The sequence below is a fragment of the Lissotriton helveticus genome, chromosome 5_1, assembly GCF_964261635.1.
Source record: "Lissotriton helveticus chromosome 5_1, aLisHel1.1, whole genome shotgun sequence".
NCBI classification, from domain to species: Eukaryota; Metazoa; Chordata; class Amphibia; order Caudata; family Salamandridae; genus Lissotriton; species Lissotriton helveticus.
In genome coordinates this window covers 301,962,713-301,984,870 of record NC_136065.1, presented here as the reverse complement: position 1 = coordinate 301,984,870, position 22,158 = coordinate 301,962,713, and the positions used below count along the sequence as shown (strand labels likewise).

The 22,158-nt window shown below is 42.2% G+C and overlaps 1 protein-coding gene across 4 annotated transcripts in view; it reads right to left on the bottom strand.

Annotated features, from left to right (window-relative positions):
• The window catches only part of CLSTN1 (calsyntenin 1), a 329,531-nt gene that overhangs the window by 198,263 nt on the left and 109,110 nt on the right, over positions 1-22,158 (bottom strand). For 2 of the 4 annotated variants that reach the window (XM_078642287.1, XM_078642289.1), the window contains exon 3: positions 565-594. The exons of the other annotated variants lie outside the window; for them this stretch is intronic. In XM_078642287.1, the coding sequence (XP_078498413.1) occupies positions 565-594 (30 nt within the window). The remainder of the gene's footprint in view (positions 1-564; positions 595-22,158) is intronic. 4 annotated transcript variants of the gene reach the window in all.

Below are 22,158 nucleotides of genomic sequence, written 5' to 3'. Positions count from 1 at the left end.
CCTCCTTTCCTCACACTAGTATCTGTCATGTTATGTATGAGAGCCCAACACTCGCATGCGCGCCCTGGAGTAGCTATGGACAGGTTCCACAGCTATGTAAACAGGGCCCTGTTAAACTAATTGCCGAAATTGCTTACAAACTTATTATCTACTGGAGGATTTTATTAAATTTAGAGTCTTTGAAAGAAGACAGGAAGGAAGGACAGCCCATCTGGTGAAAGCCAAATGCTGTAAACCCTGCTGTAGGGTTGCAGTGAAACATTTCAAATATCATCGAACCATACACACTGAACTCGCAACATGCATCTCACATTTTCGTTTTCCACTGAAGCGTGGAGAAAGAAACCACTCAAATGGATGTCTGAGGACCAGTATTTCTAACCAAGGGGTTTGGTCACATAACAATTTCCATCAAGGTCAACTTGAAAATATAAAGAAATTAGGAGCATAAAATGGGGTGAGAGCATGACAGGATCTTCTGTTTGAGTGCTGATTCCCCATTTCATAAACAAAGTTAGTGGGTTAATAATAGTTGAAAAAGGGATAGAAAAAGCCCTTCATCACCTTCTTTGGTGACAGTCACCTCAAAACTCTCTAAAGAGGGAAAAAAGATAAACCCAAGTCAGTCATACAGGACAGATCAAAGAGCAGCACAAACAGGAGGAAATATTCAAAATAGCTTTGGATACATTGCTTCCAGTCTGTTGCAGGAGGCCATGATACCTGAACACAATAGGCACTGCCCCGTCACAGACTTACTTACCAACAGTGCCACAAGACAGCCTATTTCCAGTTGGATGCATGCAAGTTCATGTTGTCATGTATTTGCTTGCGGTGTCCAAGTTGAGACATGCAATTGTAAAGTTTGCATCAACAGTGCTAATGAATTCATAATCTGTTCCAGCATAATGCATGGATATAGGGCACTAACTGCCCATGTTAAGAAGAGCTGCTGCGTTTGAAAGTGTGGCAATACAAATTGGGATAACACTGAAGATTTTCACATTATCGCACAGGATCAATCTGCAGTTTCTATTATTTGGGTTTACATTATTTTATTTTTCTCTTTGCTGTATCAGTACATTTGTTTTCACCGAGATATGGGGAAGTTATACTACTTATAGCTATAGTTTTCTATGTACTGCTGTTTTGCTCTTGTTGAAAACTATTAAAACAAATAATTTAAAAAAACTGAAGATTTCCATTAAGAGCTGCATGGAGGTGAAGAAAAAAAAACGTACTTACCTTCGGGTAATAATCTTTCAGGTGGACACTGTACCTGCAGACTCATCACTTTTTGAAAATCTCAAGGAACCAGACTGGGTCAAGACACTTTTGTTAGCTCTCCTCAGCCAATAAGTGGCACCAGCTCCATGCTGGGACCAGAAAATGCTCAGATGCGACGTCACCGCGGCCACCCTAACGAACTGACATCAGTTCCTGTCCATTTTTTCAATGCCATTGGAGGCTGAGACAAGAATAAAATCAGATTAATCATTAGATGTGCACACAGCACCTTCAATACTCAACGATTCTCACCAGTTTTAAACATTAGAAAACTGAACAAGTGTGAAGGGATTCAAATGGAGCCCCCATCAAAAACATCAAACACGGTCCAGATCCCACTGGGGCATCACAAAGGGTGTAGGAGGGGAAACATGGGCGAGAACCTTAAAAAATCTGATCGCAATTAGAAATACGAGCAAGGAAGGCTAATCTGGAAGGTAGATTAATGCTGAACGGGCTGCAATGTAGCTTTTTACTGTGCCCCCAGCACAACCATGTTGGGCCAGCCCCAGAGCAAAACAAAAGCCTTCCGACAGAATACTTTTAGCTGATTCAAGGTCTCCTCCACACACCACGTGACTAATTGATTGCACATTCCTAAGTAAACCGATTTAGCAGAAAGGCGACAAGCTGACAATATGATTTAGACCATATCTAGCGACAGTTGAAAGGTGCCTAGGGACACAGCACAATCTCGAGGCAGGACAGGGGAGGTTCTGGAAGTTGGGATGCAGAACCATCCCCCCAGAATGGGAAAGAAGGTCCCACTCTGACAGGTGGATAAAGCAGGAGACACAAGTTGAGTTTCAGGAGGTCTGCATAGGGCACCCTCCTTGGATAATCCGACAATCTGAATGACTCCAGCCCAGTCCTGAAGAAGCCCCCTCTAAAGTCAAAGAATCAGGGTATGAAAAGAAACAGAGGGTACTTGAAAACTCCATCTCATCCACAATGAGTTCCCCACGACCATGCAACATATTCTGTAAGCCACAGAACTCTGGGTAGTGAGCATTCTCATGAGTGACTAAGAGGTACAACTGGCTGGTGCCCTAGTGGACAAATATGTCCTGAGCGACCTCCCGGTGGAGACATTACTCTTGGTTGGCAAGAACACGCTGGCTCAGGCTATTGGTTCTGTTGTTCAGAAAGTCTGGAAGATGGTTGGCAAACCTTCAGCTTCCATTCACAGGGCTTCCTGATAGAAAAAAATGAGCACCCAATGCCTCTCTGCTTGTTGGCAAACCACATCACGTTGTGTTTTCAGTTACAATTTGGAAAGACTGGCACATAAGGGCAGACAGAAAGGCCTTGCGAACCAGATGAGTTGCCCACAGTTTCAGCAGATTAATGGCAAAGACTTGCTCCTCTGGAAAACAAAGGTCTCTGATCTCCAGTTCCTCTATGTGCACACCCTACTCATGCATGGATGAGTCCAGCACTACTGAGATCACTGCCGGAGGAGTGTAAAAGGACATACCTTGTGGAATTTGCTCCTCCGTTGTCCATTAGCACAGGTCGGCAGCAGTCTCCCAAAAGATTTTATAGTGTCCGACAGGTCACCCCTGTGTTGGAAGTACTGCCAACTAAGGAACCATATGACAGCCCTCATGCACCAGCAGGAGTACGTGACCAGCAGGATGCAAGAAGCCAGTAGAACTAGCAGGCAAAAAAACTATCAAGACTGGAACTTGAGCTGCCTCCTGAAACATAGAAATTCCATCCCAAAAGCTTGGAGGAGGGAAGGTTACCCAGAAGGTTGTGTACAGTACTGCCCAACGAACACGAAGCGCTAAGAGTGCTCTACCGGAGACTGAGGTACATTGATGGAAAACCCCAAGTCGAACAAGGATGCAGTTGCCTGCAGATGGTCTGTCATGAGTTTCAGTGAGCACGCTTTACGCAGCCAATTGTCAAGATATGAAAGCACAAAGATTTCAGACTTTTGCAAATGTGTCGCAAGCATCACTTTCACCTTGAACACCAGGGGGAAATATTAGCCAAAAAGTGATTACTGCAAACTACCAGTATCTGGATCCTAACAAGAACTGTAGGTACCTCCTGTGAGACCAAAATATCAGTAGGGGGAAAAATTAACTCTGCAAGTTGAGGAACACCATCCAGTCTTAACACTTCTAGTGCCAAAAGTATCTGAGCCAGGGACAGGATTTTGGACGTTAAATATGCTGGTAAACGTACAACAGCCCGAGGTCCAGCATCGTACACAGATAGCCATCCTTCTTGGGGACCAGGAATTAACGCGAGGGATCGTGAGATTGAAGGTATTGAGGAGAAACAATTTATGTAGGGACTTGTTGGTAAGTTAGTAGGATAGCCTCTTTCTACTATTTTCAAGATCCACCTAGTCTGAAGTTGTAGTGCTCCAGGCCTGCAGAAACAAGACACCCCCGTCTAACCGGCCGCACATGCGCTTTTAAAGGGGAAGCTAAAACAGCTTTCCAGGTGGCCGGGAAGAGGACAAGGATGAGCAGAGGGTCTGCTGGGCTTGACAATCCCCTAACTTTCCGCAGCTTCTACATTGTCACAAAAGTTGATTTGGCTGCTGTATCAGATTAATTGGCATCCACTGACAAAAGGCGAACTCCTCGATGGAGAAGCCATGACATTAAATTTATTTTTTAGAGTCCCAGGCTGGGTAGTAAAGACCAAAAAACTCCTCACCTTGAACCTCTCCAAGGTAGAATCATCCTGGTCTCCTAACAGGCATGTCCCATCTAAGGGCATATACATTAGCAACATCTTAACATCAGAAGAGAAACTAGTCAGGGTAAGCATGCATGCCTTATGGTCAAGAACCCCTGGCTCTGGCTACAGAATCAATGGTATTCAGACTTGATCTTATGATCTGCGTGGAAACAGCCAGTCAGTCTTTCATCCCTTCTCCAAAGTGGTCTTAAAAGTGGTCTGGAAGGCTTCACAACCCCACGACTGCCATGTCCCATAATGTGTGGGGATAGCTGGCAAGCAGGCAAGTAGCATTCATCCACCCTAGAGCTAAACTATCTGCTAAGAATACAATACTTGCAGTCAGAAAAGCACTTTGTATTTGCTTTGTGCATAATGAAGCCTGCACCACCCAAGGGTGGACAGAAAAAGGCGGGCCGGCCGACCCTCTACCCTGTGAATACCAAACATCCACGTTGTCTAGACATTAGCCTAACCCAAACAAGAAGTTTTTCTTAGGGGAGTAACATTAACTAAATTCCACACTTCATAATATCTGAAAAATATATGCATTTTATTATCATAATAGAATTATTATTATTTTTTTAATACAAGTTTTCTTCTCAGACAATCGTGCACGCAGGGTGGTGATCCATGGGGACATGATACTCAACTTAATCATAGTAGTCCACTGCTGCTATGTAAAACAGTAAAGGATCATATAAATTTTGAAACTGGGAAATCTATCGCAATAAGATATGTTGCTCATTGTTTGGCGCTGAAGATGCAGAAGAATCTGAGAAACACATTTTGACTGTGGCTGCAATTATAATTCCATGGCCTATAATAGAGCGAAATAATTCTAATAAAGCACACTAAATAAGATGCCAACAAAATGAAGCAGAAATGTTGTCCTTAAGAAAAAAAGCAAAACCTTGGCTTCAGTAATAAAGCTCAACTATAACCAACTGAAAATTTAGCAAGCAGAATAGTGAACAGATAATTGATTACTGAACCTTTGTTTATTGATGTATTTCATGAGAACACCAATAAAGAAGTGAATAATTACAGTGTCGATCTATGCTCACAGTCAGGCTATGTGAAATTAATGTGTGAGCAATGATGATTTTATAGGGTCAAGTAGTGTCCCATTAAAAGGCAGTCAGGTTCTGACGTCACTGAAGTGGGCGGAGAGACCACCATCAAAATGTTCTATTGGAGGCCATGTCTAGCGACCCAGCATGGAGGACCAAGCTTCTAGAGTTCAGTCGCTGCCTGTTCAGAACAAAATTATAGAAGGGGCCAACAGAATCATTTAGCCCACCCCACTCCTCACCACCAGACTGCATATATTCGTTTGAAAGCAAAAAAATAAAAAATAAAGGGTGGGGAGGCAGCAACCACCCGAGAAACAGACTGCTGAGAATGTAGCCACCAAGAACTCAAAATTGGCTGCACCCACACAAGTCTTCGAAGTGCATAACCCAAAGAAGGTATTGGGAGCCCAGAGGGGAGAAACCAGAAGATCAGGCTGTACCGGACGCCTGACAAAATCGCAAGCTGTAGAATAGAGCCAACAGAAGAATAAGTGGCCTTAACGTTGCAAGGCCTAGAGGAGGAAAGTGACTTACAACGTGCAAGATCCATTGGGCCCCCATTGAGTACTACCTAAGGGACATCCACTGCATTTTTCCTTTCTCTAATTCCAAATGCAACAATCAAGGGAGTTTCAGGCAAGGTGGGCACTTCACTCGTGTTGAGAACATGGCTTACACACATGAACTTCCCATAGGGACCTCCTCAGCAGTTTTACAACTACAATCCTACCCTAACACTCAAAAAGAATTCCCTAAACTACCCCCTCAAACAATCTGCAAGCAAAGAGGAAACTTTCATGGACAGGGGAGGGAGCACCGTAATGAGCCCAGGCAGGTTGCTTCTCTGGACGAGAAGGGGGAAGGAAGTTTGAAAGCACCCAATAATGTTAAATGCTTGATCCCGAAACTATCAATACGCAAATAACCTTCCCTATACTAATAAAAGACTCAAAGGAGGCAATTCGTTTTCAGACAGCAAGCAGTGACCTGAGACCAGGGTAATGTATCACAGTTACTAAGTAGCGAGGTGAAACTCCTGATGAATAATTGTACTAACATTCATATGAATGGCCAACAGACATTCAAAAGCTCAAAACAAAGAAAAAGACCTTTTGTGGTACCGCACAGACAAGCATGGAAGAAACCTGCAGTGGGTACCCAAGGAGAATGACGACAACAACGTCTACAAGGACAACTCTACACTACCAAAGAGTGGGTTCAAGTCATAGCTACAAGAACCTGTGAGGCTGGAGTTAGAAAGCGTAAGGGAAAGCATTAATGAGACTATACTGTTCATCAAAAAAGGTATAGTCAAATTGGCACAAGATTTGTCGAACTGGAGACGGACATACACGACCACTCCCCAAGGACGCACAGAACTGGCAGTTCGACTTCAAACACTAATGACAGGTGGATAACCTCAAACCAAAATGTGACGATGTAGAGAATAAGGCACAAAGACAATATTAGAAGCAGATATCTAGCTGAAGAAGTAGATATCACAGCCATCATTGTCTATGTCTGTTCCATATTTGGACAAATATTCAAATGAACGAAGGAGAGAATATCAGCACTGAGTGGGTCGAAAGACTACTGCTACTGCTACCAAACCAAGGGAAATAGTGGTGAAACTTTCCACATTCCACCAAAAGCGACAATTCTCAGAGAGGTATGCAAATCTTTGTTGGATCAACACAATGGAAGGGGAGGAATCAGACTTTGAGGCCATCCTTGACCATGACTGGCATCAAACACCATGCTTGTTGTGCGTAAGATCCATAAAGAAAGTTGGCCTTATGCTCCTTAATGGCAGTGGAGTGCATGTGACTGTATTGCTCACACAACTTCGATATGTACTTCGGCCCAAAGCACAACATGCAGACCTTGTGAGGGTCTGATCAGAACATATTTCCTCTACAGGGCACATAGGGTTTGATTCTGATTTCTTTAAGGGGTCACATCCCTAAGCACTGTACAAAAGAAAGATTATCTGTTCGAAATGTTACTAAGAAAACATGAAAAAAAATGAAATCACAGACAGCAGCTCCAAATCTACATCAAAGAGCACAGAAGAAAATAGAACTGACATCAGTGTGCGAGAGTACTACTAAATGGTTTCAGTGACATCACACATGTACCACTTCCAGCGCTTCTACAGATGGTACCGAGCCACCTACCGGCGCATGAATACTAAGAAGCTTCCTAAGCCAGTCTGGCTCCTGGGAATATTCAAAAGGTGAGGAATCTGGAGACAGAAGTATCAATCATCAATATGTTTTATTAAGAATGGAACTGTAGTTGCCTTTGGTCATACTTTAATGCAATAGTTGTTTCCTTAACTCAGTAACCTACTTGATGGCTGTAAGTTGCCATGTCTCTGTAAAATACTGAAGAATACTATGTTAGTAACAGGATCTGGCTGTTACCAAACTTCTTACCACTGGTCTAGCAGGCTGTGACTTAGAAGTAAAGAATGTGTTACCTATATTTTACTTTGACAATAAGACTCAGCCCAAATGACAATACCAGGCAGCAATTAGTCATCAAAAAGCACAGTTTCACACTGAAAACGGTAATAAAACTAAATAACTGAGAACATAATCCTTGGGTGCACTAACAGTGGTTTTAGTGCTGGACAAAAAGGGATTAGACTCAAGGTAGGTCCCTGGTAATCTATGCCTGGGGTAGGATCAAAAGTTGTGATTGATACCCAAGTTACTAGCTTCAAACACAGTGGGAGTGTCTGAAACCAGATAGCATTAATGCTGAAACAGACAAAGGATTTTAACTGACCGTGGTCTTGAGGTGTACCGATTCCACATTGATCAAATTCATGCTTGGCCTTTTCAACAGGCTAGAATGACACTTCTACCCGGAAAGTGGGTGAAAGGAGATACGACTGCCTACCTCTACCATCATTTATATTTAGTCTCATACAAAATTAACCTTTTTCATAACAATTTGCATCACATTAAGGAGACCAGAAATTCTCCAGATGTACTCCTACACATCACCTCACTTCTGAAGTCTAAACAAAAAGTCAACAGCGTGACCTTTGCTTCAACAAATCTTACACGGGGGCATCATGCTGACAGAAATAACATCACCCATCACTGTTGTGCAACCAACAGTCAAACCAGCAGAGTCCAAAAATAAGCCAAATGTAATGAGTGGAGTCGAGGATGAGACAACACCATGAACCCTATGGTGAGGCATCACAAAGCACTAGGTGACAACCAACGGTAACAGATCTTGATTTCCAAAAATCCACCAAATCACTTTAGGATTAGGGCCCAATTAAAATCAGGAGCAAAGTTTAAAGATCGGCAGCTTGTGGTGGTCATGTTCTGCTCGGGCATCAGCATATCTCCCTCCTTTTGAGGCTAAATTTTGAAACCAGAATCCATCAATGTCTACGAAGTGAAAGGGCTGATGGACACCCACCTTACCCACCCATGAAATATTACGACCCTGGCTAGCTACATGTGACCAGAAAAAATAAAACAAGAGCATGTCTGATGCAGCTGCACATTTGAGCCTTAAATGTGGGCTACAGTGACATCCTGGGCATCGGTTGGACAAGCCCAATACATAGTGCAGTCTTGAAATACAGCAGTGGCACCAAAGAGCGCAAAGAAAAGGGAAAGCCATAATGGGTAGGGTCAAGGAACCCCATATATAAGTGGTGAAATCGGGCCACTTTTGTGAAGGTGGGAAAGGGAGCACAAAGACCGCAAGGCAACATGAAAGCAGATGACTACTTGCGTGGATCAGACACTGAAACAAGATACTGCCTAGTTACTCGCAAAAACGTCCAGAAGGAAGTAAAAAAAAAAAAACTGGGAAGTACAAGTAGGAGTGACTAGGTGAAAAACTTCAACAATGCATGTAGTAAAGTGTGGAAAAATAGTACAGAAAAGAAAAACACACCAGTGGTGAGCATTTGGGGTTAAAACAATGTTTATGAACTACTGCTGTCCTCTTGTAGGCATTGGGTTAAGCAACTGTTATTGCTGCGACAGCCAATTACCACAATACAATTTAGACAGGAAAATTGAAGAACGGACAGCCTGTCTGCAGAGAGTGCTCAACTATGTTGGCCTCTTTTAAAGAAGTTAACGGAACTTGTAACAACCCTTCCATGAGACAAGAAACTCCTTTGAACAGGAACAGTTCGTGTAGTGTGTGTCGACTCAGCTAATCGGCCTGCATGGGCAATGAGACAAACAGTCGCTCAGTGCTATGTAAGCGCCATGCCTCAAACCTGACCTACAGCTGCAATATAAATCAGATTGACTTCATACGTAGTTGTATGGATAGTTTTTTTGTCAGCCAACGCAACAAGAAGGGGTGATTAGCTCCTGAGCATACTACGTCTGCAATCGATTACGCATGACATTTCCCTCGGAGTAGAATAGTCAAGAGGGTAAAAGGCGAACTTGTAGTAATTCTAAAACTCACTGAACATACCCGGGTTGCTGATTAGATCTACTGAGAGGGACTCAACGGGGACTCTCAAAGCACCCCTACACTTTCAAAACAAGATCCTTTTAAGTATTCGATGGAACATGCAAGGTGGATTACCCGTACCTGTTTATCTCTAAAGCCTCCAAATACATGCAACCGGACTTTTTATTTGGAATTTATGTATACTGTACGACAGATGAGACAGACAGGCCAACAACATTAGCCATAACAAATGTTCAGTCCTGTTCAGCTCATGTTAATTTCTGCTTTTGGCCTGGTGCCGGTTTTTCATATTTGCCACAGGACACTTGGTTAGTGTGGCAACTGGGGGTCTCTAGACATACGTAGAGGTGCACTAGCAAACACCCCCAATGTATTATTATTATAAATAATTGTATTTATTATATTATATATTATCAATTGCCAAGCCGCACTGGTAAAGATGAAAAGCTAAAGAGTGTATGCTTTGGTGGAGGGCTCTCTTCGAGGTGCCCCAAACCTTCGATTGCTCACAGCCATCGCCTATCACTGGAATAGGACGCAGGCGCAGTACATACTTTCAAGGCACACGTCTCTGTGACTCGCACTCTGATGGCTGAACCCCATTTGAAAGATTGGCTTTGAGGGCCGAGACGTTCACGCTCAGTGCACCGAAAAAAGAAATATCACTAGGAGAAAAAAAGACATTACTGTTTCCACTGCATTTCAGACGCTTTGATGAACCAGTATTAACATGCAGCTCACGCATTCTTCAAGGTGACTGCAAAACACATCGCGTTCGCCGCCGGAAGAATAGCAGTCGCAAGCAAGAGCAACGTTCACTAAAAAGGAAAAAAAAATAAGGCATGTGCCTCGAAACACTGACGGAGGCCTTGAAATACAAGTATGAAATGGTTCAAACCGTCACACAATTAAAAAAACAAAGCCAAAGCTAAAGACAGGGCTGTTTTTATCACTTCACTTAACCTACTTAACTACTTTTTCATTTGCGGCCTAAATCGCTAATTTGGGAGGGAGGCTGTTCAATTATTCAGTTACCTCAATTCAGCCCTGTAATTGCTCGTGACAAGGCCCACACTCATCGCTACGCCTTCCCCGCCTCAGCTGTGCTCTGCCGACTAAAGCGGTCCTCGTCGCGTGATCTGCCGGGCTCGCCGTCCTAACAACCAGGCAAGTGAGGCCAAACACGGCACCGCCATAGACAGGCACAGGCGGGCGGGAGAGTCACGTGAGGCCGCAGTATCAGCACAGGTCACACGGCTGCTTTCAAAATAAAGAAAACCAGGTCTTGATGGACAGGGTGCACCTCGAATATTCTTGCTCCAACCACTGGCTCCCTTTCTACAGCACAATAAATGAAACCCGGTCAAACAGTCAAAGTCTTTGCCACAGGGACCGGTTTCTCCATCATGAAATCCTTGAGGATATTAAAAAAATCTATTTCCTCGGGAGAAGTGTGCTCCAACAACGATTTATCATGAATCGGACGGGTATAAATAAATGGGCGCGAGACCGCTCGTGGTCTTCGGCCCGTAGCTGTCAGTCAGTGTCTGTGTGGAATCCTTCGCAGTGTGGAGATTAGGCCCCACTCTGTGGCGTAGGCGTTCCCTTCCCCGCTTGACAGTACTACAATGAAAAGTCTAACCACCCTTTGATGGATTTGTGCCATGCTACGAACACTAAACAGGGCTCAATACAACAGGTTTTTTGAAATAATGTGTCTAGTAGGCATACACTGACTTACTACTACGGCCCAAAAGTCAACTTTCAGATTGCTGCAATCACTGATTGAGTAATCACTGTTTATTTCCAAACAGATTCCTCGTTACAATATACGTTATAGAGAAGATAACTGGGCTCAAAGTCGAGGCATATTGAAGATAATATGGCGTCATCTGGGCCATTTGAATTATGCAGCAAGAGAAGGCCGAATTATGCGGCAGGGTTAAGTAAATTATACAACAAGAAAAGCTAAATTATGCAGCACATTTTATGATAGTAATAGCCAATCTGTCATTTTTACACTTGCTAATACTGGGTGCTGTTTGCACCTCATTAGTACCAGTTTACACCCCAAATATAGCAATAAGCAACAGAAAGGTAAAAAGTCAACCTTTGCAGAGGGCCTTCCACTACATGGCAACATGTTGAACTGTATTTTTAGAAACGCTTGAACCGAATGAGCTAGAAACACTTAAATAAAATCTTAACATTATGCATTAAATGATGGATTATGTGGCAAATGCAGCAAATCTATATTTATGCGAAAATGTCACTGCCGCACAACCACATAATTCAGTAGCCCTAGGCATAATGAGGCACACTCTGAAGCAGTAGGATTTTACTAGTGTGTCACCTTAAGACGCGTTAACAGAGCTCTCTGGTGAATACAATCAGAGCAGATCTCTAAACCTGAGCAGATATCAAACCAACATTCTAGAACGCCTATTGTTGGTGACTCTTAGAGATGCAGGTTGATGCAAATAAAACATGTTTTTTCTCTACATTGGATGCCCTCTTTAGTATTCTCCAGGCCACAGTTTCACATCATTAATACCAGTTTAACAAAAACATAACAATCAGCAACGGAAAGGTACTCAGTTAAAGAATCAAACTTTGCACTATGCAGGATTTTTTTGGTTTAGCAACTTTTGATCCGTTTGAACTACAATTTTATGTTTAATTAATCTGGAAACTATGCAGGAGATTAATTATTTGGCAAATACTCCACATGAAAAATGTACTACTTACCTGTAATCCTCGTTCTCCTCCAAGGGTATCTTCCTTAAAGCATTAAGCACTAAATAGTTACGCAAAGGTGCTGGGATTTGTGAGCGTATGCATATCAAACCCACACACATTGCAAGACACATTCGATGTCATTTTTAGCAACGTACTCCTAGTTGTGTTTCAAAGGTCACTTGGTCAAACCACCAGGTTGTCTTCCAACACAAGAACGCACAGCCCAACACAAGAAGGCACAACCCACCCCAGCTAAACTCTGCTTACCAGCAACAACTCATCCACCTTGGAACAAGCTGACTTTGGGGGACCTTGAAAACCAGCTTACTTCCTACAGATCTGAGGAAAAGCTCAATTAAAAAACTCTATGGATGGCTCCATGAAGCTTTTGATATACTTATCCCACCGAAAACATAATAAAAGAAAAAAGCCCCCTGGATGAAGGCAGATTAAAAAAAAAAAGATAAAACAAATCAATTTGCCTCAATTGACCTGGCTCAAAACACAGAACACTCAAGAAAAAAAGAGGTCTACCACCACCAAAACATATATAAATACTAATGCTTAATCAATAACAGTGCAAAATGCCCCAAACAAGATTTTTTTTTTTTTTAAATACTCAGAATTTTGTCGGTTTTAATGCACCAAAGGACGGGAAAAAAGTGGGGAAACGAGGACTACAAAGTATATTCGGACCAAACCATTAAATGGCAGAAAAACGCACAGCATGCGTATCCAGAAAAGGTTCCCTCTGCAAAACCCATCTTCTTTGGCTGGAATTTTGTCACAAACCGGCAATCCAATACACAAGCAAAGCAGACACGTTGGATTCATAATTGACAAAAAAACAGCACAAGACCATTTCCAACAAACTCCTCCAGGGGAAGTTTACCACAGCATCTGCTCTCCTTCAAGAACTATGACCAACTAAATTTCAGGGTCTTGTCAGCTAGGAGGCCAGTCAGTTGTGCCTCCGACCGTTGTCCACCACACATTTTTAAAAGCATTCTTCTATCAACTTCACCAGCCATCCCAGTCAGAAGACGGATCAACAACTTGTTAACAGGAGTCGCTCCAGAAGACAAAAAAAAAAAACATGCATATGCCCATTAATAAAGAAATGAAACCTGGACCCTCAAGACCCCAACAGTTAAACATCTACATCAAAAGGACCATTCCTAAGCAAGCTATTGGAAAGAGCAGCCTTAGACCAGCTGTTCCAAGTCATTGAAGAAAACTTCCCACTTTCCGACTGACAAGCGATATTCCATCCAGAAGGAAACACTGAATCAGCCCTATTCTCCATCTGGGATGATCTTAACTAAGTAGACAAGAATGGGGTTGCCGTGCCACTTTTGAACATTTTCTGCTGCCTTCAACACAGTGGATCATAACACATTAATCCAAAGACTCAAGGATGCTGGTACCAAGGGTATTTCTTTAACTTGGGTTTTATCTTACCTACACAAGAGAATAGTGATCCATACCCTCTTTTTCATTGAAACCCTACTATATAAAAGCAAGAGTACGTCAGTCAAGGCTCAGTCTGCTCGCCCCTCGTTTTCAACATCTACATGAAATCCTTACCAAAAATGATCAATGTTTTAGAGCTCACCTGCTATAGCTACGCAGATTACACAAAAATGGAGACCTAGAATTACAAGTATGTAATTTTGTCATAAGCACTTAATAGAACATCAAATCTATCGCCACTAAAAAGTGAAGGCCAAACTAAGGGGTATGGAGTTATCCAAAATGTTCCTTAAAGACGCCTGATCCAACTGAGATAATAAAACAAAACAATTACCCCTTCATGGAAGTGTAAGCTTGCACTTCCTCTACAATGCGAAAAGGACTATCACTTCATTGCTTGTCGTAGAGAATTTAATCAGTTTTGTTTACTGTAGATAACTGAGATTTACATATAAAGTCAATATATAAAGTCAATATATAAAGTCAATATATAAAGTCAATATATATATATATATCTTGATATATCAATTCTGAGAGTGGTCTACAATAAATAAAACTGATTAAAAACTCTATGAGAAGCAATAAAAAGATAGACCTTCTAGAATTGCAGAGGAAGTCGAGGTTTATACATTCCCCGAAGGGGACCATTGTTTTATGTTATTATTGTCTTGCCCAGGTTCACAGGGTTATAGGACTGCCTTTTCGTTTTGCATATGAATCAACTAGTAGTCAGCTTTGGATTCTGACTCCAAACAAAGATGTCTAGTGAACATGTGGACAGACATCAAAGTGGGACTTAACATATGTCAAACTGGAATATTTCTTAGTAGAACCGTTTTAGCTGCTTTGTCACTTGTAGAATTACCTTTGGACCAAAGAAGAGTGGTTACCCAAATGATAAAGTGAAATGCATGAGAAAATGCATCTAGAGATCAACTGATGAAATCTGCTCTAATGGGCTCTTGATTGACAAATCAATGTTCTGACTGCCTGAGATCTTTAGCCTTAACACGAAAGAACGTTAGAACCCTCTAAATCTCAAGAGCAGGAAGGGACCATTCTGCTTGGAAAGATGGATTTTTAAAAGTGGTTGATAGTAAGTGTGCCTGAGTGACATGGAAAGCGGACATTACGTTTGGTTAAAGACACAGATGAGCCCTCATAACCATCTTGTTCTTACGAAAGAATGCAAGACTCATGGCAACAAAGGTGTTCTATCTCACTGACCTTGTGAGTTGAGGATGGACACAGCTTGCCAAGTCAAATACTGCATGAATGCTTTATTGGTTTGAAAGAAGGACTGTTGAGATATACAAATCTTAAACTATCCTACAAGAGAATGTGTCAACTGGTAAGAGGGCCTTCCTAACACCCTCTGATAAATCCTTTATCACTGGCACTTTGAAGAAAGAAGAAGTTTGTGGACGGTGTTTTGCATAAGCAGGAATGGCTGTAAGCTGTACCTTAAAAGAGAAGTGCAGCCCTGATCGGTCTAAATGGACACAGTAACGGAGCATCACCTCTTACCTTAGTATGGATGGTTTGAAGGCACTCTGGATGTGACTGATGTAGAATCTTGTTGATTAATATAACATGCTCTGGTCCATGTGCCATTAGCTTCTTCCACTATGTCCAAATAACCTTACAAACTTGCTGAGGTACAGAGTGTGTGAAAGAAAGTAAAGGCTGTAGGATGTCATTTGTTGAACAAAACATGTACATACCTGTAAATGGCCTGTACCCATTCAGCAGTTTAGGAAAGCAAAAAAATGAAGCACATTTTTGGGAATTCTGAAATATGATGGGAGACAAGATTTCAATAGGATAAAACCAAAATAAGGCACTTTACCTGGTGTTGTACAAATGATAAATATTAATTGAAACTAGATTTCCACATATCATTTGTGTGCACAATAGTTTTATCAGTAAAACAGTATGTCCGTGCAAATTTTGAAGGCTATTTCAATGGAAATTGTGCTGGCTGTAAATGACAGAGTGCTGCCACACAATGCTTTAGTTACATAAAAATAAAAACACACAAAACGCCAACCTCATGTTCATTAAAACTAGGTGAGTCACGAAAATTTGCCATTCTAAAGTTGAAGAGGCTTACTGAGGAGGCCATCCAGGAGCTGGAAGCGCAGCTAACAGAAGAGATAGCGGAGGCAATAGCAGACATACCCAAAGCCAAGGCGAGATGGTTTCCCGATTGAATACTATCAGACTTATTCAGCAAAACTGGTTCAACCATTACTACAAATATTCAATGAATCCTTCGAGAACGGATATTAGTTGGCAACAATGCGCGGGGGAGAAATTTGTATGCTCCCTAAACTGGGTGGAGATAGTCAGGACCCTGCGGCGAACAAACCGCTCACAATGATTAAAACTGATGTGAAAATATTATGCAAGGTGCTGGCCAAGCGGCTGTGTCCGCACATGGGTTATCTAGTTCACGAGCATAAGTGCGGGTTCATCCCGGGTTGTAGCACGTCCATTAATATTCGGCATTTAGCACACATAATGCATGAGACGCAGGAAAAAAATACTAAGGAAATGGCACACTTATCCATTGATCTCAAAAAAGCATTCGATAAGGTGGACTGGGGATACTTACAAGAGGTGTCTAGAGTGGCAGGGTTCGGACCTCACATCTGTAAGTGGGTTAAAATACTGTATACAAAACCAAGTGTCAGGGCCCGGCTGGGTCATTCCAGGTCCACGCAGTGGCTACTAGAGGGAGGCACTCGGCAGGGGTGCCCCCTGTCCCTGTTGCTTTTTGCCCTGGCCAAAGAACCCTTGGTGGTGTGGACCAGACGGGATCTTGACCAATGGGAAATACGATTAGGGAATGGCATTCACCTTGTCTCGCTATATGCGGATGATGCATTGTTTTATGTTGCATCTCCCTGGACGGCGATCCTCAAGCTACTGCAGCTTTTTGATCACTTTGCAGAATATTCAGGTTTGCGCCTTAACAGGCAAAAGTCTTTGGTGTTTCTGCTGGCTGGGATAAAGGGACATAATGCAGAGGAGTTGCCCACCTTGGGGTTTAGGTTGGAAGCAGGTCACTGCCTTCATTCGGGAATACAAGTGGCGCACAAGGATGCACAAGCAATCCCCTTGAACATTGCTAGGGTACGAGAGTCCCTGAAGCGCTCAGTAGCCTTCTGGAACACACTACTACTGTCCTTAATGGGCAGAATCGCTGTGGCAAAAATGGTGGTATTGCCTCAATACCTTTATGCCCTGCAAAACACAATGTGCAACATCCCCATGCTGGTATTTAGACAGCTGAAATAAACCTTGATATCCCTTTACTGGGCAGGGAAACGTAGTAGAGTAGCGCTGCATGTCCTCTCCAAGCGCTATGAGGAGGGGGTCTTGAGGCTCCCAGATTGGACCTATATTACTATTCAGCGCACCTTCAACACGCGGTGCGATGGTTGGATGAGGGAGACAAATGGGAGAAGCGCCTACTTTGCGGTCATGTGCTGCCAGAAAACCTTCCTGTTGTACTGATGGAGGGGGCAGGTGCAAAGTCGGATCTACCATATGTCGTTAAACGGCATTCTTATGGCAAAAATGTGTGAAACGTGTATTTAGGCACATACATTCCACCTGGAATTAAACATCTGGTTCTTGGCCCCAGTGCATAAGATGGTTGAGAATATGTCCTTTCGGGCTTGGAGGGAGAGTGGGTGGCTGGTTCTCGAGGACCTGTACACGAACGACACCTTCATTACATTTGAGCAGGCGTTTGAGAGTTACGATGCGGGTTTGGTGGAGCTAGTCAGGATTACATGGCCTACGTACCCGAACATGCCTAAAAGTACTGAGACCCTGGATGTGTTGCTTACATGCAGTGGTGGGCGTAGGTTGGTTTCCCTGCTATATAAGGCTATGAGGGCAGATTTGTGATCCCTTGCCCACAAGGCATGGGATGAGTGGAATGAGGATCTATAGCCCCCGTTGACAGTGAAAAGCTGGGCAAATGCTTGTGCATTAACAAGTAAAGTATCCTGCAATGCACGCCTACAATTCATACATTATAATTTCCTGCAGAGGGTGTATAACACCCCTGAGAGACTACATAGTATAGATCTAACTCGTCCTCATGAATGCCCTAGATGTCATAGGGCCCAAGCAGGATTTTTGCATTTGATATGGGAATGTTCAGAGCTGCAGCAGTATTGGACTCGTGTGGTAGCGAATGTGTGTGGGTGAGAATTCAAGTGGAGACCAATCCAGCGCAGTGTGTCTTGGGGCAGATACCTAAGCCTAGGAGTCATAAAATGCCCTATAAATTGCTACAACAAACAATGGTTCTGCCAAACGGAGGGTAGCTATATGCTGGATAAGCACACGAGTGCCGACATTGGAAAGTTGGATGAGGGATGTAGGCGAATGGTCTCTTGCCAAACAGCTGCAAATGAAAGTCTGTAGAAAGGATGATAAACTAGCCGAGGAGGTCGTGACTTGGAGAAAATTATGCAAGGAGGTACTTAAACCAATGGGAAATGGAAATGATCAGAATGATATCTCCGATAGTAATAGTGGTACGTAAAGTAAAGATCTTACTACGCTGTCACATTGCATGATGTTTGAGGTATCTACATTTACTAGTATGGCACGTACTTCCTTAAGATTTTTGTCATAGATTATGTGCTCGATTGAGGTCAGTGGAATCTGCTACTTCTGAAAAATGTTTTGATGAAGATGGTTTTGAAATTGTGTACAACCGCCCCATTATGGTTTAACCGCATGTGTGCGGGCGGAATTCCACCCGTACGCCGAGATTTGCGAAAGCGCACTTTACGTGACGAGCTGGGCTCGTCATCAGCGTAGCAGGAGGCTACCTCATGACGAGCCCAGCTCGTCATCAGCGTCGAAGGGGTTAAAATGTGATAAATAAAGTTGTTACAAAAAAAAAACACTCAGAAGTGGGTTGTGGTTCTAAAAGGCAATTGAAGAACTGCTTTAGAGGCAGGGTTGAACTGTCTAGCATTGGCTTACTGCTCAAAATCTATCCATTAAAAAAACAGCCTAAAACAATTGGACAGCATGCAAGTCAATGAATCACAGAAATTCAAGAAGGTGCAATCTGTGACCAAGAACTTGGAAAGTCTTAAAACAGTGGGTTAAACTGCAACTCTTTCTTGGATCAGCAGAAGACATCTAAGACATCTTGCATTCCGATTCCTACAGACATGATCAATTGGAAATGTGTTTTTGATTAACTGTGCAGGTGACTTTCTTTATGCTTCCCACATCTATTCATCTTTGATGACACTCATCAAGAGAAGGATAATCATGCCAGTCTATGGGCAGCCTTGCTACCGATACACTTGACCCACCTGAAAAGTCACAACAAAAAAAGCACAAATTGGATAGCCTACCCAGAGCACAAGGTAGACTCCTGCAAGATAAATGTTCAATCATTCGCCTGGCTGTTATAATATTCATTTATTTTCTAATTTTAGGAACTCCTCCTTGCTCATTTATGTACATTTAGCAGCATGCTCTAAATGCAAGTGCACAAATGCCAATATCGTACAAGTAGGTGTTTCATTATAACAGGATAATGTCATTTGCTTGAATATAGTCATGTTTTATTTTATTAATTGCATTGCTAATTATTGCTTCTGATTTATCAATGAACAAGATTTCATAGAACTGATAGTTTGATTTCGTCATGGTTTCGAAAAAGAAGCAATATTTCACAGCATGAAAGTAGGTTAAAACTTAGAAGGGTTTCATTATTGTCTGTTCTGAAGATGTTGAACAATTTGCCCCTTTTCAGTTCTAAGTCGAGCTTAGATAGATAAAGGGAACGAAGAGTTGGGGATGAAGAAGAATCTTACAGAGCAGTCAATGGTACAATGCTTTCTGTTGTTCTGCCTGACTGACTGTAAATAACACTGCTACTATTCATATTGTGTACACTAGGATAGGATTTTTATTTTCATATCTTGAAAACATTACTTGCTTTCTAGTGTTCTTGCGTGTATCCACACTGATAAAACTGGGTTGGAATTTTGCAAACTATTCCTATGATGTTTATTAGGACGGATTGTTACCAAATACGCATCTCACTCATGCAATGCTCAGTTTTACAGTTCATTGAGTTATCTCCTGTAGGCACACCGACTAAGTCTTTGGTGACAAAGGGTCTAAAGAACTCATTACCATGCCACGTTTTGAAAATTCTGGGGTAACTCACAGAGTGGATTTTGGATGAGAAACACAAGACTCTACCAATTATTCCTAATAGAGGAGATGTGCTTCGTAATTTTGGTCTCTTTTAGTTAGTCAGGTGCTTCCTCTCAGTTGTGTGTTTGTCATACGCTTGACTTATAAAAGATTAGTTTTCCCAGTTCAATGCCAGCTTAAAATCTCACGTTTTTTAATCGGTTTTATAATGGCTCAGCAACCTACACAGGTATGTGTAAATGTTTGGGCACCATTGAAACAAAATATCTTGGATAACAGTGTACCTAATGCCGGGGAGTAGGATAATTTGTGTTGTAAATGCACAAGCTGCATACCCTTTTGAGGTATTTTTACCATGGGTGCAGTCTGTAGTTGTACATTCAAAAACAGGAAACTTGTATACATACAGTGCTCCAGTAATAACTCATAATTAAGAACCTATCAAGAATTAAAAGTCTCATAGGAACATCAAGAGCATTAAGCATGGTTTGGTGGAGCGTTACCCTATGTAGTTTAGACTAGAGCAATGTGGCTACCTGGCCCATTATTGTCAGGTAAACATCATATCTTTACGTAGCAAATCTAACCATACCTGAAGTAAGTCACTAAATTAGCAAATAGCCATTTACAGACGACTGTCAGTTTTTTATACAAATCGACTGTCAGGGAAGCATTTGATCTAATTCTCGTACTGCAAGCGCTTCCCATATTGCAGGCAACTATGCCACAGAGTCTTTCTGTTACTGTGGGCAAACGCAAAGCACCCACAAAGCGAGTGATCCTCTTTTGGATCATTGGTAAAACTAACCCACTAGAAGCAGTCTATCCTCATAAAACACCCCAGGATAAACGGAGGATGTTATCTAGGTGTGTTCCACTTGGTACAGTACCATCCATAGAAGTGTGTAAGACATGGGGAACAATCTTTGTGAGTATTTACAGTACTACGCATGGCACATCCTAATTGGCGGTGTCACCTGAACTGTTAAAACAGATTTACAATGAGCACAGTGCTGCACTGGCTCCTGATTAAGGAATTAAATTCATAGGTCATTTTAAACCAGCTTCCTTGATAGTTCTAATTAACATCGGAAAAGAAGCCGCAGTTATGGCAGGTCACCAGTGGTTGACAGCAGATTTTTTTCAAGAATGTGAAGGTGAGCTTACAAAAATTACATCAGATGTTTACACCTCTGTGAGTGATGATATTTATGTTTGGGAGATACTAAACTGAAATTCAAAGCAAAAGGGGAGCCTGAGTACTCCAGTAAAGAGAAAGCTGCCCTTACGGTTAGGAAAAAGCAGAAATCCAAACAGAAAACACGGACTCGATTAGCCCCATCACAGGAATCCTGCATGGGTGAACATAAATTGAGGGACCATGAGACTAATAAAAACAGATCGGCACTAGTATTCTGAAAGCTGTTCTTCCCATTATCTGCAGAACTTTGGTGACTCTAAGAGGACAGAAAGGAGTGGACGGACTAAGGGTCACAGAAAGGACGGTAACATCACACAGAAAACCAGTAAGTGAGATTGAAGTTAGCACCAAGAAGAAACAAAGGTTTGGATTCAATGACTCATTTTAAGAAAAAGAAAAGTAGCCGGTTTTGTGGCAAACACACCCAGTAAACCACTAATACTTGTGCAGAACAGGACTTGGCCAGCAGCACTTCTGGACAATGCTGCAGAAGTGACAATAGTATGGCAGCTCTCAAAGAGTATCATGTGGTGACTCCAACTACTGACAAAGGTTGAGACACAGGGTGGACGACTAAACCCTCACAAAGGGTTTTTCGAAGTGAAAATATAAATTAAAAGTGATATATTGCGTAAGATCAAAGATATACACTGGTCTAAATTATCAGATGCTTTACGATATCAGATGCTTTACGATATCAGATGCTTTACGATATCAGATGCTTTACGATATCAGATGCTTTACGATATCAGATGCTTTACGATATCAGATGCTTTACGATATCAGATGCTTTACGATATCAGATGCTTTACGATATCAGATGCTTTACGATATCAGATGCTTTACGATATCAGATGCTTTACGATATCAGATGCTTTACGATATCAGATGCTTTACGATATCAGATGATTACGATATCGGATGATTACGATAGCAGCGTTGGAGAGGATTCCTGCCCTCTGGTTTTCACAAGGGATGCACCTCAAAGTCAGGAAA